The sequence below is a fragment of the Metopolophium dirhodum genome, chromosome 1 (genome assembly GCF_019925205.1).
Source record: "Metopolophium dirhodum isolate CAU chromosome 1, ASM1992520v1, whole genome shotgun sequence".
Lineage (NCBI taxonomy): Eukaryota > Metazoa > Arthropoda > Insecta > Hemiptera > Aphididae > Metopolophium > Metopolophium dirhodum.
In genome coordinates, this window is record NC_083560.1 from 126,188,362 (window position 1) to 126,207,525 (window position 19,164).

A 19,164-nucleotide genomic window follows, 5' to 3' on the forward strand; every position below is an offset into this window, starting at 1 on the left:
AATAACCCCAATTTCTTTGCTACTTTGTCGATTCAACTGAATGAGTGATCTTAAACCAGTGGAACCTTTTATCAGCGTGACCCTAACATTTTAATTTTAACGTCTCATGGCTGTTCAATAATCACAATAATTTAAAACATAACTCTCATATTTTACTAACACCAAATTATAGTAATAATACAAATATAATTTACGAGTACCTATAACGATTATTTATATACGATTTTCTTCCTGCCCCTATTTTGCTATCCAATTAATTAGGAAAATATTTATTTTTTTTTAATATTTAAAAAGACCATGCATTAATAAGTAATAACATGTAAATTATGCTCCACCAAAATCCTCTATAAATAACCTCCACAGCCCTAATTTGGTTGGGAATCGCTTTCTTAGACAATGCTAATATGCACAATAATTGTGTGTTGTGTGATTTGTCTAGAGTACCAAATCATTCACATAATATGTAGTACGTACATCACCAGCATTGCCAGGGTTAGAGTTAGGTTAAAAGAAAAAATACCCATAGCCGATGCGTCATCAGTCATCAGGTATTTCTGCAACACTACTAACAGGATTACGGCTCATTCTACTTTTAAACTACCCCTTACGGTATCACTTGAAAAAGATAGTTTGTGCCTTATTCGTAAAAATTGCCCATTAGCCAAGGTCTCCAAAGATGCAAGCCTGAATAATATGAGATGAGTGCACTATGATTCATAAAGCTCACGTATAGTCCTTAGATACAACTTTCAGTGACAGAAGAAGTTCAAATAAAGTTATGGGTGGAATTACTTTGACATTTTCTGGTGGTTTAAGTCAAACATTGCCTGTAATAGTTAGGGAAACTAGATCAGATATTATTAAATCTTGCTTAAAATCTTCGACATTGCATAAGAAACTTATATACTAACATGAGGAGTCACTTAAGTAGAGGAAGCACAGATTTCCTCGAAAAAGCTCTTGTGAAAGTAAAGTACTTGAATCAGACAAAACAATGATCATTGACAAAGATCTTATAGTAACATATTGACCAAAATTACATACCTGATTTCTAAAGTGTATTCGGATATGGCCAATATCAACCAAAACAGTTATCAATAAATGTGCGAGAGGGCAATTTCAGCTGTCAGGAATATAAGAGTCGATGCCATCAACGACAAACAATGGCTAAGCTACCTTGCGACACCGTAAACTACTTCTCCATTGATACCGTCATGGATCAAGAAGACGCTCTACATTAGTACATTACTCTCAAGAACTGTAAAGTTCATTGAATCCTGGTGGGTTACCCTAGTATTCGTCCAAATTAAAAATTGGCACTCCCATTGTTGTATTACGTAACCTTCGACTACCAAATCCAAGCTTTACGACGGTAGTCAATAACATACGTATATAACGCAATGTTAACGTTTCAATTACATTGAAGACTTAACCGAATATCATGTTAACGTGTTATGGTATATTTATACAACATATTTTATAGTATCCCATCGGTTACCACTCGTTTCACTTTTATGAATAATTGCATGCGAGGAATGTAGGTTTAGGTGACGTCGCTAATCGGGTACCACACACCCGCACACAGTTGAATTCGTTATACCTATTGTATTAATAATTTCTGCATTTGGAATAAATTAAAATTAACCACAAACGGTAATTTAGAAGACGACGTGATGCAGAGCAGTGGTGAAGTGCAGACAGCGATTGTGGAGGAGGAGGAGTGGCGGCAAGAGCAGGAGGATGCGTGGCCCAAAACCAGTCGAGAGTTCGTGGAGAGCGAAACATGGCATTCACGACGATGGTCGACGGCTTCTATGGCGACCACGGTGACGGAAAATATGATGACGTTCCATCGCACCAGACGCGCTGGCTCACACACACTGCCACCAACGCAAGACAGCTGGTTGAAAAAGCCATTTGGCTGGCTCAGCGCTGATTACAAAGCGTCGAACGTTTCTATCGATTCGATCGCCGAGTCGTCCGACAGCACCATGGTTGAAACGAACCCGCACAAGACGGTTGTAGTGATCGATTTCGATAGTTCGGTCGACCACTTCGAATGCGACGTGACCAGTGGGTAAGCTATAACTGCGTCACTAAGATATACACTGTATACTTGTCAGTGGCGGCTCGTGGGGTTAATTATTGAAGGTGGGGCACAAATATTTCCCTTCTTACATAATATGTACCCATTATGAAAAATAATAAAAATATTTGATAAATTAGGTATTCATGGGCTCAAAACCAAAAGGTGCTATCTGAAAATATCAAATTGTTCAAAAGAGCCATTTTAAACTATTATTTTCCACTTGAAACTGTGTTATCTTTTTTCATAATAAATAATTTTTAATGATAGGCAAAATATCTAAAAAATTAACAAAGTTGTACCGAGTTAACAATGGCCATTTATTTTCTTTTTAAATCTAAATTTAAAGTAAAAAAAAAGGTGGGTAAGTGGATGTCACTCTGCTGTACAGTAGGTTACAAGTTGGTCACTGTAATGGATGGTGTTAAATTTGAATTTAATGATATAATATCATTGTATAAGAAAAACGATTCTGATCGAAAACGGTCAGTCAGCCTATGATGTTTTATATTAAATTTATATTATATAAGTATATTTGATGATATTATTGTGAATTAAGTAATTTATATATAACCTATTTACGTGTAACCTTGTTTTAAATGTTCAATCCCTAGCTATAAAATTTGAAAATTTTATACATTCTTAACTACTTATTTTTAACTTTCAATGCTTATAAAAAAAATTGTGCCTATGTATTTTTAATATTTTTAAACTGCTATTGTAACATTATATCAGGAGCCTAGCATTACATTTTCACGCTCTTTCACCCAACAAATAACATTTTATTGATATTTATAGAAAAAAAACTAAAAAAATTGAAAACTGACAAAGTACCAACTAGATTCACTTTCCTATCAGAAAAGTTACTGTTGAAGAAGATATCCAAGCACTTTTAATGTCCTATAAGGTGATGACAGACAAAAAAAAAAATAAAAATAAACACACATCATTATAAAATCAATACATTCATTGCTTCGCTCAGAATCTAAAAAACAAAAATGTAAAATATGTCCGGTAAGAACCAAAAATTTCTTCAAATAGAACCTTTCAGTTGTTAATATAATTTTTAGATTCTGAGCGAAGCGATGAATGTATTGATTTTACAATGATGTGTGTGTTTTTTTTTTTATTTTTGTGTCAGTCATCACCTTTTAGGACAGTAAAAGTGCTTGGATTTTCTTCAATAGTAACTTTTATGATAGGAAAGTGAATCTAGTTGGTACTTTGGGGGGGTCAAAAGTAAACATTTCCCAGTAGTTTTCACAAGCGACGTGAAAAACAAAAGAAAAATTAAGGAAAAACGGGAATTTTTAAGCAAAATTTGTTTTCGAGAAAATCGATTTTGGTTTTTGGTGTAACTCTAAAACAAATGACCGTAGGGACATGAAATTTTGACTGAATGTTTATATTAGCATTTTCTATACACCATTAAATGTTGAAAATATTTTGACTCTTTTTGAGCTGTTTACGGCCATTGTCAGTTTACAATTTTTTTAGTTTTTTTTTCTATAAATATCAATAAAATTTTATCTGTTGAGTAAAAAAGCTTGAAAATTTAATAGAAGGCTCCTAGGTTATTGTTTCAAAGGCACATGAAAAAAATTAAAAATCCTTGGTCACAGTTTTTATTTATAAGCATTTAAAGTTCAAATTTTGACAAAATACGGAAAAATCACGAAAAATAGCAAATTATATTGAGTTGAGAATACATAAAAATTTTTCTTTTTAAATCTAAGATTTGAAAATGTAATATAAGATTACTCATAAGTTTGTCTACCTTTATCAAAAAAAAAATGTCTAGAAGAAACTTAAATTAAATTTTTATGAGCGTCTGAAATTTATATTTTTACAACATTTGATATTTACTTGATTTCTCATGTAACAATTTTCTTATTTTATTGTAATTAAAAAACGAATGACTGTAGATACTTGAAAATTTCACTGAATGTTTATATTAGCATTTTCTATACACCATAAAATGTTGAAAATATTTTGCCTCTTTTTTAGCTGTTTACGGACATTGTCAGTTTTCAATTTTTTTAGTTTTTTTTCTATAAATATCAATAAATTTTTATTTGTTGGGTAAAAAAGCGTGAAAATTTAATATAATGCTCCTGATATATCGTTCTAATAGCAGTTGAAAAATATTAAAAATACATAGGCACAATATTTTTTTATAAGCATTTAAAGTTCAAATTTTGACAACATTTATCAAATTTATAATTTATTAATTATTTTGTAGTTAAAAATTTATAAATTTTTAACTTTTATGGCTAAGGATTGAAAATTTAAAACAAGGCTCCACGTAAATAGGTTATATATAAATTACTTTATTCACAATAATATCATCAAATATACTTGGTAAAATCATAGGCTGACTGACCGTTTTCGCTCAGAATCGTTTTTCTTATACAATGATATTATACCATTGAATTCAAATTTAACACCATCCATTACAGTGACCCACTTGTAACCTACTGTACAGCAGAGCGACATCCACTTATCCATCTTTTTTTACTTAGTTAGAACTTTTTCGTTCTGAATTAAATGTATGTTTTTACTAAGACATTACCATTCCAAAATAATAAATAATGTGACATTGACTTTTCATTTAAATAACTCCTATTTACAAGACAGTACTTTGGTAGGGGGTTAAGGGTTAAGGGTTTAAACAACCACCCCCTCCCCCACTAAGTTTTCTCAGATTATGTAATCTTATAAATAATTAAACATTCAAGTTGTATATTATGGTTTTAATTTTCATGAACGCCCCCCCACCCACCCCTTCCTAAAATTTGTCCTGAGTACGTCCATGCATTCTTAATTACAATTTTTTTATACCATCATATTATTATTATTGTCTGGTTGATACAATGAATATGAGATAGTAATTTTTGGTTTTCACTAATTTATTTTATCATGCAGATAGAACCTTTTAGTCTTTACACTATTAATAAGAACTAAAAGGTGCTATTTAGGTTGCTATCAAATAACGGATGTGTTATGTTTGTTGGTTAAGTGGACTGTATTTAACGAAATTATTTTTGACTAAGCTGATGAAAAATAATTGATTTTATAATAATTTTTTTTTAATATTTTAAAATAAATAATAATATACAAATTATATTATAATGGAAGAAATACCTATTCAATTTTAATTTAATATAAATTCTTCTTCTTTCTTTCAATTTTGTTGGTGGGACACGTGCACGTGTGCCCCATAGCACGAGCCGCCACCGTCCAATATCTCATTATACCTAGTATAGGTACCTCGTACATACAATAAACCAAGCTCCGTTAAATAACTAATAACGTGGCTCTTTATGATGTTTACGAGAGTATTATAGAATATTGAAGGGGAGGGAGCGTATTAATAAATAGAATATCTTCATAAATAAATAAAATAAGTATTTTTTTTTTATTTTTTTACTTTTTTCTTATTTTTTTTGAATAAACAAAAGATGTTCTGACTATTTTACTCAAAACTTTTGACTGCTGAATCGGCTATGGCTAGGGGTGCTCTACGGCCAACACTGAGAGTGGGATCCACTAGCTAAATGGATTCCAGCCTGTGAGTCCGGCACTCTAGTCCTGTAGTTATGTACGCCAACGTACATGAATATTCTATAAGACTATTATATTATATAATATTAACATATAACTAAATATTATGTCATTACACAACAAAAATATCAGTACCAACTTAATTTTTGACGCCAACGTTATTCTATATCAAGACGCAGATAGAATGGCAGTGACCGTGCCTAAATGGTAGAAGTTTTGGTTTCAGGGACAACGGAAAAAAGCTAGCTGGTAAACCGGAATATGACGGTGAGAGCGACGATGACGCGGAGCTATCCGAGACGTTGCGCGACCTCAACGTTACAAAGATGGACGCGGACGAGGAAAAGATTTATCAGATGTTCGAAAAATACGATGCCAATATGGCGGCAGGCAACCAGCAGCAGCCGTCAGTGTTTTCGTCGGGCACCGGTATTACGGTAGCCAAAATCGACCGGACCAAACATGTAGACACACCGTCGATGAAAGGCATGCCGGGGACGCCGTTACCGTCGGTGGTGCAGGTGGCCGTCGAAGGACAGTCGGTGAGAGAACTAGGCAAGAAGTCGTCCATATTGGACTTGTCACCCAATGATCGTGGCAGCCGCGGAGTGGCTATACACGCTGACGACCACGTCAGCAATACGTCTGCGGAGACCAAAGACTGCGGTCATGACGTGGCCGCTGATGAACGACCACCACCGCTCATCAACGAGGTCAGACACAATATTCATAATTTTTGAGTGTCAGCGCGCTTTTCATTTATTTCCACTTTCCCCCTTCAGAGTCAGACCTCGTTAAGAATATCAATTTTTACAGTAAAAATTAATTCTGTACTAATATTACAAAGAGGAAATATTTGTATGTTTGTAACGAATAAACGCGAAACCTACTGGACCGATTTCAAAAAATCTTTCGCCATTAGAATGCTACATTATCTATAGATATCGATGAATATTTGTCTGTATGTCCTTTATGTATTCCTAAACGGCTGAACTGATTTTGATGAATTCTTTTGTATTTGGTTGAGTGGTTCCCTGAATGATTTAGATTCACAATTGGACCCTGTAGGTTAGGTTAGGTTAAGTTAAGTTAGGTTATAAGACAGAGATTTTAAGATTTACGATGGGCATTTTTGTTTATAAACGTTTGCTATATAATAATTATTAGAAATTAGTATTTTATTTCTATATTGGTTGCCATTTGTTAATCGGGCAGATCAAGCATGCATACAATCGAATTTTTTCACAATGCCTACTTGATATTCCATTGCTCATGTTCTCGATCCGTCGTAGTCGGATTGTCTTCCGGGGTGGATGAGGTGCATTTACTGCAGCAAGTTACACCCAAAAGGAGTTGGACAATCACAATTTTTTAATAATTGACATTTTTTACGGGCAACGAAGTGCGCGGGATCAGCTATATTATAATAAATTAGAAGAAATATGGCATACAAATGTTATACAAATATATTTATTAAAAATACAAATCTTTGGCATGGACAACGTCGGTTATGACAGCTGTCAGCTAGTAAATAATATAATGGGCAATTAAATGGAAAAAACAAATACAAGTTTATTATACAAAGAAATGTGAACAATAATACTTATTGTCAACTGAACTCTTCAATTAACTGTTATAGGAATCAATACACAATGATAACTTGGATAAAGTAGACTAAATAATAAAATATAAATAAATAAATATCCAATGTCATGAATACAATTAATTATTAATAATTTCTGCTTATCAAAATAATTCCGGATTATAATAACATTATTAAAGTTTCACCCAGTCCTATATTAATATTCTGTAAGTGAAGTTACGATTCAACAGGTTCGTTCAATTTCTTGATCGCTAAAGACAATATACGCGTTTTATCTTTACATGGGCTCAGATGTGTGTTCAGCAATTTTGAATGGGGAGTGAGGGGGTCAACCAAAGGCAATTTCATAACTCTTATATGTGTTTTCATTATATTATCTGCGATACATATTATTCTCTTGAAGATCAAAAACTATGCATATAAATATGTGTTTATAAAATGTTGTTAGGCCCTATTTATTGTTTTTAAATTGTATAATATGATAAATGATAATATGGTGATAATATTTTAAATATTGTTTATATATTTGAAGGACGGCTCGGTAAACATGACACGACTGCACTCTGTAATTCACAAATTACCAAATTGGAAACAACTAAGAGTAAGTTAATTTCACCAATTGTATTCGATGTTAACTAACGAAAATCTAATGCCAAACAAAACATAATCACAATATGAATTTTTACCATATTGTTATTCCTCAATAATATTTTGAATTATAAACTTTAACCCCTGATGACAGGAAAATCAATTCGAAATTAGTTTAGTAGTATAAAATATAGAGCTGTTTTTAAACCACACCACCATAGGTTCAAATTTAATAAATTTTTTGGGGGGACTCAAGCCCCCCTCCTCATAGGCCATAATACTTAGTAGGTACCACAGAATATACAAATTAGTACTAATTACTAGATTTTTAACAGGGGGACTAAGCCCCCCCCCCCTATTTGCGCCAATGCACACCACTATGTATTGTGTTATCACAGACTACACATCTGCACAGTTTACACCGCTGCCACAGCTGTTACACCACTCCTCCACAAATAACACATTTAAACCAAAACCACCACTCCTCCACCGTAAAAAACAGGCCACTGACGCGTTCACGCATTAATTTCTAATATATTGCAATGCCGTTTAATTCATGTACCTTTTATTGTAAATATTATTGAAATTAGAGGTGGCCTTAGGGAACAAACATAAAAAAAGTTAGTGGTTTTCCGGCATTAAATGTGTTACGCAGTTCTAACATATAGATAATTGATAAATTACATAAATGTATAATTACATAATTTTTTTTTTAATGTCTAGTATACTTGCGTGTTTGCACTTGTGTAGCAGTAGTTTACTAGGTACCTAGTGTTTTAGTTTATAAACAATTATGTAGTTAGCTCATTTGTATTATTATTAACTTCCAGCCATTAAATTATTTACATAATATGTAAGTATCTAAAGCACAAAATTATTTTATTGTTTGTACCTAATAAGTATACGCTCATCTACATAGGTTGTATTGAAATTGATGTCAATTATGGGTGACCCTGTGGCAAGTTTTCCGGAAATAATTGAATTGAACAAATTGCGGAGATGGTACGAAATACGGATAAATGAAAACAGACATATGACGTTGAAAATGAAACGTTAGTAAAGTTCGATTATTATCATCATCTAATATTGTTATCGTTCACAATACTATACCTGACCATAAATATTTTTTTGTTACGCTTGCACCGAAAGTTTTGTATTTAATGACGGTTAAAGCATCGGAAAGCGACCAGTTTCCTGGTGGTAAAGTAGGAATCCCCTAAAAGTACCTAGCGGTAAAGTGTAAATCCCAAAGAGTGCCAGGCGGTAAAGTGGAAATCCCCAAAAGTACCCGGTGGTAAAATGGAAACCCCCAAAAGTACTGAGCTCACATATCACGCGTATCCTCTGGACAAACAGAAGCTAAAATTTATAGTACGGTCCTTACAAAATATAGACTTCTGGTTACATCTTATATTCATATTATAACCTCCATGCATGACGCTTAAAATAAATAAAACCAAATCGTTTCTTTCATGAAATATTGTATTCGTAGAATAGTCTAATTGTTACATAGAACCCTAAATTACCTTTGCCGTGATCGATGAACACAGAGGCGTGACAAAAAAATAGTATGTGTGGCTCGTGCGGGAAAGCAATTTAAGACTTGGGCGAATGCGGCACACGTCGCCGCAACTGAAATAGCTCACTTCCCGTCCTTACCACACAATATCCTATTGAAGTGTGTAATTCATGGTGTAATATTTATATACAAAGTTGTTATTTAATGGTTTAGAAAACCTGATGGTTCAGTCGATAAACGCGTGGAGTGCACCACGGATCAAATTGACGTCCGTTAACGTACCACAGAACCCAATGCAAGGTGAGGGCAAAATCGGTGCGATGAAAATTACTTGGGATCGAGTGAACGAAATGAAACGCAAAGTGAGTGTAATTTTTCGATGTATAAATTAAATATACACACGGGTCTTTACATAATATATGGAGGTATGTCATACGGTTTGGAACTACTGGATTTTGTATCATGTCCATTGCCGATATACTATTATGTATAATATATAAGTAACTATAGTCATTGCCAAATCAATCCTAAATAATATATCAAAAAAGTTAATTTTCCAAGAGATAAAAAAAACTAAAAATACTATTTTGGAAATCATTTGAACTAAATATTTAAATATGATTAGAAAAACTATTTTTCATACATTTAATAATTATATTTTTCAGTAATTATAGTTAGGATTTACGTGGTGTTGTCTTTAATATCAATATAATAGTGTGACGATGGATACGTGATATTAAATATTAATTTTGTTCATAGCTGAAAATTTCAATATCGTATTTTGTACCCATAAAAAAATAATTCTTTGTTAACATTGAAATGTCTTTATAATAAATTATTTTTAAATACATGTTTTCATTAAAAAATGTCTACTAAAATGTGGAAACAAATGCACTTTACCACTCCATGCAATTATTTCGATTTTTTCTTTTGGAACTTACCTATATTAACTATTTAAGAACTATGGTGCAAGCAGAATTTTTCGGAAACAATTATTTTAGAAGTTATAGCCATCCAAAGTTTGCGTTATTACGTTTATACGCAAGCGTGCCACATTACTTTAATGCCACGCGCAGCGCCTATAGTTAATTTCAAATTTTTTTATACGTATTTTAACGACTTAAGAATGATGGTGAAATCACAATCAGCGCTGCGCTCGGACGAAAAAATCGAAAATATCGACTGATTTGCTGTTTAAAACCACCTTGGGGAGGCCTCGAAATTAAACACAGTTGTTAAAATAGTGTTAACATAATGTGCTAGCGTTGCCACTCGCTCTCTGCACTGCACTCGGACTAGGTAGGTACGATAAAAAGATATGATAAACGTAGCGTTGCACTCATGCCTAAAAAACGCAAAATTGGCAAATTCCAAAGGCCATAACTTCAAATCTAAGTCCGACTGACAAATTCTGATTGCACCATTGTTCTTAAATAGTTAAAACAAGTAAGTTCCAAAAAAAAAAAAAAATCGAAAAATTCGCATGGGGTGGTAAAGTGCATTTTAGCCAAAATGTGTGAGTTCTTCGAGACACGGAAGTTTCACAGCTTCACTTCTTCTTCGTACTACCGGCATTTTTTTTAAGTACTTAAAACGAAACATAAACTCGTTTTTCTTGTTAGGTGATTTAAATTTTGCTTTTCACAAGTCTTACTATTATTATGTTATGTAGGACCGATTTGTTTAGCTTCCCAACCTATGTAATTCATGATATATTTTTCATATTATATAAGTAAGGTTTACCTTCCATACGCAATATTCGATTAAAATTTTTTTTCAGAATATTGATGATTTTATTTATTTACTTGTATACTAATAACAATTTCTTCTGAACTCTATACATTTATATTTTATACGAAATATTGTTTTGGCAACGAGTAACAACGAAATAATATACATTTTTTTTTTAAGAAAATCTATTATCTAAGGGGTGGATAAACAATCGCTGAATTCTGTATTTTTAATATTGTTGTAATAAGAACGCTTTCTTCAAATTAAGCATTTAATAAACTATTAAAGAACATATAAATGCATTGTTTAGTCTTTTATTTTATTTCCATTAATTTGTTTTTTATTCTTAAAATATTCGAGATTATTTTCTTATTAATGGCCAGGATCGACCAAAATATAATTACAGCAACATTACCTAGGATAATATCAATAAAAGTTTAAAATACAATAATTGTAGTTTATAATTTATTAAGTTATCATTTTATTATTTTAAATTTCGAAAATTAAACTACGTTATACACATATAGTATATAATAATTGCATGACTTTAGACAGTTAAAATACGGTTAAGCGCTTCTTCTGTTTAACAATTAATCGATTTTATCGACAATTACTGCTAAACATTTATACAAGTACCTATATTATACAGCTATAATACAAAATGTATACAATATTAATTTTAAAATGATCGGTTTTGTAATTTCAATGCAATATCATAGATCAAGAAGACTAAATCTGAGTACATCCACAAACTCAAAAGAGTGGCGATCAACAACGCGAGAACAATGTACCAGACTATGTATAATGACTATTACAACAGCCGTCTGAGCAGAAACTTTAAACAGTCGTATTATGATTATTTCCCGGCAAAAGATGATGATTGCTTGTTTGAGTATGTCGCCGATAAAAAGAACAACAAATAACAACACTGTGGTCGTGATCGATGTTTTTTAAATATGCCTACATAATCATGATATAATATTATATGCAAAAGTATATCTCAGGAAATCATAGAGTTGCGAATTTCATTTTGAACCTGTGCTATCCATAAAACGTATACACATAAGTACATAAGCCAGGGGTGGATGGGCCAATCGGAAAATCAGGAATCTTTCCGATGAGCTGGTTCTTGGGTAGGCCGAATCATAACTATATGATAACAAAAAAAAGTTATTTTTTTAACTTAAAAATATTATTCAATGTTTGAGATCATAACTGAATACATATAAATTAATAAATATTAACTCAACAATAGGCATTACAAATGTGTTGTTAGAAAAAGAAATTATATTAAAATCATATACACGGTAAATATTATTATAAATTATTATTATTATAGCCAATAGGTACCTAATTCATGATTGTGATTTGTGGATAGAAATGTGTTATACAGTAAAGACAATATAGATAATATATTAAGACAAGAAATATAATAAAATATATTTCTATAATAGGTTTAGAAAATGTACCTAACTTTTAACCAATATACAAAATGTTAAGATTTATATTTATATTGGTTACAAAATATGTAAGGATGTTTTTTGTAAATGTTAAAAAATGTATTATGTTCAAGTTCGGAACAGCTTAACTTTATCTGACTAACCCAAGACTATTATAGTAAAGTTATCAATTTTAATTAATAATGGTTAGAATGCAGTTTTGTAAAAGATATGTTTTGAAAGTATTCAAGTATAGATACGGATACTTATTTAGAAAAGTATTTGAATACTTTTTTTCAAGTACCTTACAACACTGTTAAAATATAACTTACCGAACGTTAGTTTTCAAAAAACTCATATCTGCTGGACTTTCAGTAACTAACAAGATTTTTTTTCTGGAAACGCAAAAAAAAACGGGATTTTTACGCAAAATATTTTTTCGACCAAATTAATTTTGGTTTTTGATGTAACTCTTTTTATAGGCATATTACATTTTCGATAGTTATTAGCTCTTTTAAATTAATCTTGATAAAAATTGTAATACAATAAGACTCTTCGTAAGTTGTTGTTAGTGGAAATTAAAAATAAAAGTTGAGCGTAAATCCACAATAATTTGTTATGAGAGTCAGAAGTCAAAATGTTGACGAAATTCATTAAAATCACGAAAGTTGCCAAATTATTTGGAAAGGTGTTTGAAGTTAGACATTGGATATTCACTCGTAATTTAACAAATCTCATACAACGATTTTCTTGTTTGGTTAGTAATCAATAGGTCCTTTGAATAATAGCCGTAGATACTTAAAATTTACACTAAATATTTATTTTATCATTTCCCATACTTGATAAAATATTCAAAATATTTTTACTCGTTTTGAGTTATTTATGTCCATTTGACATTTGAAATTTGTTTAGTTTTTTTATCCTATAAATTTCAATAAAATTGTATTTGTTGGGTTAAAAAACTTGAAAACTTAATGCAAGGATCCTGACATATTGTTACAATAGCAGTTGAAAAATATTAAAAATACATAATATGGACATTTTTTTTTACAATCATTTAAAGTTCAAATTTTGACAGAATTTATCAAATTGAAATTGAAAATTTATTTAGTACTTAAAAATGTATAAAATGTTCAATTGTATAGCTTAGGATTCAATATTTTAAACAAGGTTCCGACGTAAGTAGTTAAGTCTGAAACCAAAAATTCATAATAATATAATTTAATAACATGGTTTTTTTTATAGTTATTTTAAGTTAAAATTTGGACGAAACAAAAAATAACAATTTTAGTTATTTTCTTGTAATTTAAAAATATTATTCATGGATACTTGAAACTTTTTAAGAATATTATTATGTACAAATATTTAAATATGATAATTTGCAAATAATATTTATTCAACTTACCAGCTACCGTATTAATAATAACAATATAAATTTAATATAAAACATCCCAGGCTGACAAACCTTTTCCGATCAGAAACATTTTTCGCATACAATGGTATTATAATATCATTGAATTCAAATTTAAGCCATACATTACACTATTACAGTGACCCACCAGTAACCTACTATTATACAATAAAGCAAAACCTACTTACCCACTTTTTTTAGTTTCAACCTCCGAAAAGTACCAACTAGGAAAATCTAATTTTCTATCAAAAACTAAATTGTAATTATTCATTTTTAAAACTACTACCATTGAAAAATTATTACTTACTACAGTTTTATTATTACAGTTATTTTACCTATTTATAATAATCCATATTTGATTTTTTTGTTTTACTCAATAACGAATAACCGTAGATGGTATCTACTTGAAACTTTCACCAAATAATTGTCTTAGTGATTTTATGTATTTGATAAAATGTTCAAAATATTTTGACTCCTTTTAAGTTATTTATAGACATAAGAAATAAACTTTTTATTAGTTTTTATATAATAGTTAACAGTAAAAAATTGTTTACTCAATTAAAAAATTGAATACATGGTTTCTCATAAATCGTTATTAAGTAATTAAAAAAATTAAATTGAACGTATATTCACCATAATTTTGTTATGAGCGTGATAAAATTTGTCAACCTTGCAAACATTTGCAAATTATAATGGGTTAAACAGTTAATACATTTTTTTTAAATTTAGGTATCCAAGATTTGAAAATGTAATTGCAGATTCTTTATAAGTTTATCCAGTTATACCAAAAAAAAAGTTTACCGGAAGGTTAAATTATTTTTTTTAAGCGTTGAAGTTCAAATGATATTGATTTGGATATTCACCCCTAACACAAATTCTTAACGATCGATATTTTTTTTTTTGCAATTCAAATAAGAATAACTGTTGACAGTTGAAATTTGCACCAAATGTTTACTTTAGAGTTTTCTATACCAGGTATAATTTGCATTGAATTATTTAATATATAATATTGGTACTATGGGCTGACAGGCGTTTTTCGTACCTACAATGTTTTATATAATTGAATTGAAATCTAACACATCATTCATTATATAGTGACCCACATGATACCTAATGTATATCAGTGCAGTACTCACTTATTCACTTTTGTGAACTTTGATACAAATATTCAATGCTAAAACGCATGGATGGATAAATAGACGATGAAATAAAAAATACTTATACCTCGCAGTAGTACAATAATATGTTTATTCATTAGGTGGGTCACCCTGGCACCCAAATGTTAGAATTTTTATTTTTTTTGGTGTAAATTCCAAGTAACTACATTTATTCGTTTTTGAATTACAACAAAATAAAAAAATTGTAAACATTTTAACTTCACACGCTCATAAAAATTTAATTTGATTTTCTGGTAGACATTTTTTCATTGTTCAAAGTAGACAAACTTATGAGAAATCTTGTATTTGTTAAATTTTTAAATTTTAGATATAAAAAGATAATTTTTTATGAATTTTGATCTCAAAATAATACCTATGCAAATTTTAGTAATTTTGATGAATTTTATCAGACCATCATAAAAAAAATATTGTGGATTTACGCTCAATTTTTTTTGAATTTCCACTAACAAAATGTTATGAGGAACCTTTAAATAAAAAAAATTTTACCAGTCAATTTTAAAAAAAACTTGTAAAAATCCAAAATTGCATTTGCCTATACAGTCAACTCGCGATATAACGAATTTCAAGGGACCGAGAAAAATATTCGTTATATCGAAAGTTCGTTACATCAAAATTCGTTATATCAAGAGAATATACCAATTGAATTCGTTATAACGAGAATAAAAATAAAAATTCAAAATTTTATTATTCGTATACATATGTATAAAATATATGAGTCATATAAGTATATACATATTTATTGTTTAATTTCAATATAAATGTAAGTAGTATACATTTGTATGTTCACAGTCTACTTTTTATGTCACCACGGTAATTTCACACCGTTCAAGGGAGGATGTCCCCCTTGGACACAATAATTTTACCGTGTAAAAATTATGAAGAATTTGTACACTTTTTACACGGTAATTTCACACCGTTCAAGGGAGGATGTCCCCCTTGGACACAATAATTTTACCGTGTAAAAATTATGAAGAGTTTGCACACTCAAAGTCAGTTTTGTCCAAATATTTACAGTGTACATGCTAAATGGTTTTTTTCTCAACAAACCTTATTACTAAAATGGAATAATTATTTAAAATATAGAACACAAGCCTTATTATAAAACTGAAATTATAATTACTAAATATTACTATATATTCACATTTTTTTTTCATTTAGGTTGGTTTCACTGTAATTTATCTAATTAATGAATGTCTATATTTTTTTTTAATTTATATACTTTTGAGTTATAAGCTAATCGTTTTTTATATTCAGTCGTCAATGATCCGCCGTTTACTCAAGTTGTGTCTCATTTTACTTTATTTTCTTAAAATTTCATTAAATTGTTTTACAATTTATAAATTTTTTTCAAAAATGAACTTTCAAAAATGTTCAAATGATTTTCAATCATTAGTTTATCGTATACGAAATAATCCGGCTGCAGTTCATCCAGAATTTTCTTCGTTTTCATCAAGATTTAAAACATTCAAATTATTCCCAAAAAATACTTTTCAAAATAAATATACATTGTCTGAATGTGGCTTAAAATATTCAGGAGTGGATGATGTTGTAGAATGCTTTTGTTGCGGACTTATTCTTCATAACTGGGAAAGGCTGGACGATCCATGGATTGAACATTGCAGATTCAGCCCAAGGTGTTTATATGTGTTATTAATGAAAGGTAATCAATATGTTCAAAACATATTAAGTAAATATTGTAAAACCGAACATATTTGTAATTGTGAAACTGGGTCATACGATACCGTTTGTTAATCATGTTTTTTTATTATATTATGTTATAGTAAATGAAAATAAATGTTGATTTTTTAAAACAACTTATATGTGTTAATATTTGATTTAATATCTCGTGAACGTATAGCCTAGTGGGTTAGCGCGTGTAGCAATAATTTAAATGTTTTCAGGTAACAGGTAAGTATATGTAATTCTCCCCTCTACTACATGCAGTAGCCGACTATGCTATACGTTCACATTTTTTGCATTTTTTTTTTTTTTATCTATCAAGTTTAGTATATAATACGCTTGCAAAGTAAAAACGCTTTCAGTTCAAAGTATATCCCTCATCGGTTATATTACATCAAATTTTTAAAAAAAATAATTACGTTTATAGTTTAAAGGTTTTTTAATTATTAAAAAGAAAAGAACTTTAATTTGTTATGGGTCTACCGGTAATTGTGTCAAAATCGGTATTTGACATACGTCCATTTGGTAAGAAGAGTGTTACGGTTGGACTATTAATCAGCAAACAAATTTCAATTATTGTGTTATTAGAGTGTAAGTTAACGAAAAAAATTATTACATTAAATTTAGAGCAATGGTGTACGCTCATGTCTGAATCTAATTACATTTCAATTACTAACAACTTACATACCAGGTGTAGACGTGTAAAAATTACTGAGAACTTTACATATTCAATTAATGTGAAGCAGAGTTCAATAACCTTGCATATAAATGATGATTATATTACACTCTCGCATATAGATTTCTGCAGACTAAAACAACTTCAACATTGTGTCGACCTTTATATCGCAGAAAAACAGAAACGTCTACCGAGTTTTCAAACAACATTCGATGCAGCTTACGAACTGATTAAAAACGATGTCCGTGGTTTGCCCATCAGTTGCCAGAGAAACGAATTCACAAACCAGTATATACAGAACTATGATTTTAGTTATTATTCTCATCTACAAAACGATGACACTTCATTTTTGTATGAGATTTTACAATTTCATTTTAATGTAATGTCTGACATGATTTTACAGGACTTAATAGTATGATATAATACAAATTCATTTATATTTATGTATTGTTTTTTTATTAAATAAATAAAAATATTTTTATACTACATTTTTTTTTTTTTCATGCGGCTAATTTATTTCTTATTGTACGACGTTCCGGGTCTTTCAAAATTACATCAAATATAACCTGCATGGTCTCGTTTAAACTTGTATTGAGAGTCTGATCTTTTGACTTGTCCGATGTCGTCACCTTGACAGATGCCTCAGAGTGTCGCCACCTGCAACATAAATTAATTATTCAATCAGTTTGGCAGTGAATAAAAACTAATGATTTTTTTCATTTAGCAATAGTTTTTTAATTAAAAAATAAACCAAAGTCTAGTCTTTACCTTTCCTTTGTTGGGACGTTGTGTATATTCGCACACTTGTAATGTGTTATCGTCCAATAATCCGTCGGCTTTTCGTCTGGATTAAATTGGCTTTTGATGGTAGCCAAACCATCTCCCTGACGAAAAGTGACAGAATTAAAAATCTCTTCATCAAATTCTTCCGCCCGCAATTTCTCTTCGAGAATTTCTCTGTATGATGAACTCTAAAAAAAAAAAACAAATAAATAAATTCATGCCATAATTCATAACCTTAGAATATTAGATAAAGTATTAATATGATAAATTATTATTTATCTTACTGTTTTCATCTGTTTTTTTTTGTTTTTTTTGTCTACTGTTTTTTCAGCCCCTCTTTTTAACGATGTTTTGACCTGCTTTGAAGTAGAAGGCTTTTTTGTGTCCAGGGACTCAAATTCGTTCTATAAAACATAAACTAAGGTGAATAACTATAAATGTATGAGTGGCTTACAGCCGATCTCTAAAACAATATTGAGCAACGTTACAGTCACACTCTAATTATTATTTAATTTTAATATTATGTTTAAAATAAAGTTATAATCAACCACGAATTTATTATAACCATAGCGTTGAGTAGTTTTACGACTGACCTCCAATTTGCTTTAGTTATTAAAGTGATTCAATTACTAACCTCTGATCCGGAATCGATGATCGAAGTTCTGTAAGACATCTTGAAGCTGAATTGTTATAGATGATGAAGAAGTTCTAGTTGCTGAATGTTGACTGTAATATTGCTGTTAATACGCTAGCCTTATATACTGTAATGTTTCCACTACCATAGATACTTTGAAATGTGGAATATTCATAGCAATGTTCATTAAACCAGCCAACGCCCTTAATTTGTCCTCTTATTAATATCAGTTTTATTCCGCCAACGGTCTTATACGACCTCCTATCGATACT

The 19,164-nt window shown here is 30.3% G+C and overlaps 3 protein-coding genes across 3 annotated transcripts in view; 2 read left to right on the top strand and 1 right to left on the bottom strand.

Moving 5' to 3' along the window:
- Nucleotides 1-702, top strand: part of LOC132953641 (kelch-like protein 10) — a 7,726-nt gene extending 7,024 nt beyond the window's left edge. The window contains exon 6 of the mRNA XM_061026014.1: nt 440-702. Within this exon, the coding sequence (XP_060881997.1) occupies nt 440-702 (263 nt within the window). The remainder of the gene's footprint in view (nt 1-439) is intronic.
- Nucleotides 703-1,441: 739 nt separating this feature from the next.
- On the top strand, nt 1,442-12,014 carry LOC132953642 (uncharacterized). The gene is made up of 7 exons (XM_061026015.1): nt 1,442-1,457; nt 1,663-2,077; nt 5,877-6,363; nt 7,786-7,854; nt 8,761-8,893; nt 9,574-9,722; nt 11,811-12,014. Exons 1-7 carry the CDS (start codon nt 1,442-1,444, stop codon nt 12,012-12,014), a joined length of 1,473 nt encoding a protein of 490 aa, XP_060881998.1.
- Nucleotides 12,015-17,832: 5,818 nt separating this feature from the next.
- LOC132936722 (uncharacterized) lies at nt 17,833-19,050 on the bottom strand. The gene is made up of 4 exons (XM_061003482.1): nt 18,893-19,050; nt 18,543-18,662; nt 18,244-18,446; nt 17,833-18,132 (listed from the first exon to the last, which is right to left on the bottom strand). Exons 1-4 carry the CDS (start codon nt 18,929-18,931, stop codon nt 17,976-17,978), a joined length of 519 nt encoding a protein of 172 aa, XP_060859465.1. The 5' UTR covers nt 18,932-19,050; the 3' UTR covers nt 17,833-17,975.
- Nucleotides 19,051-19,164: the final 114 nt, after the last annotated feature.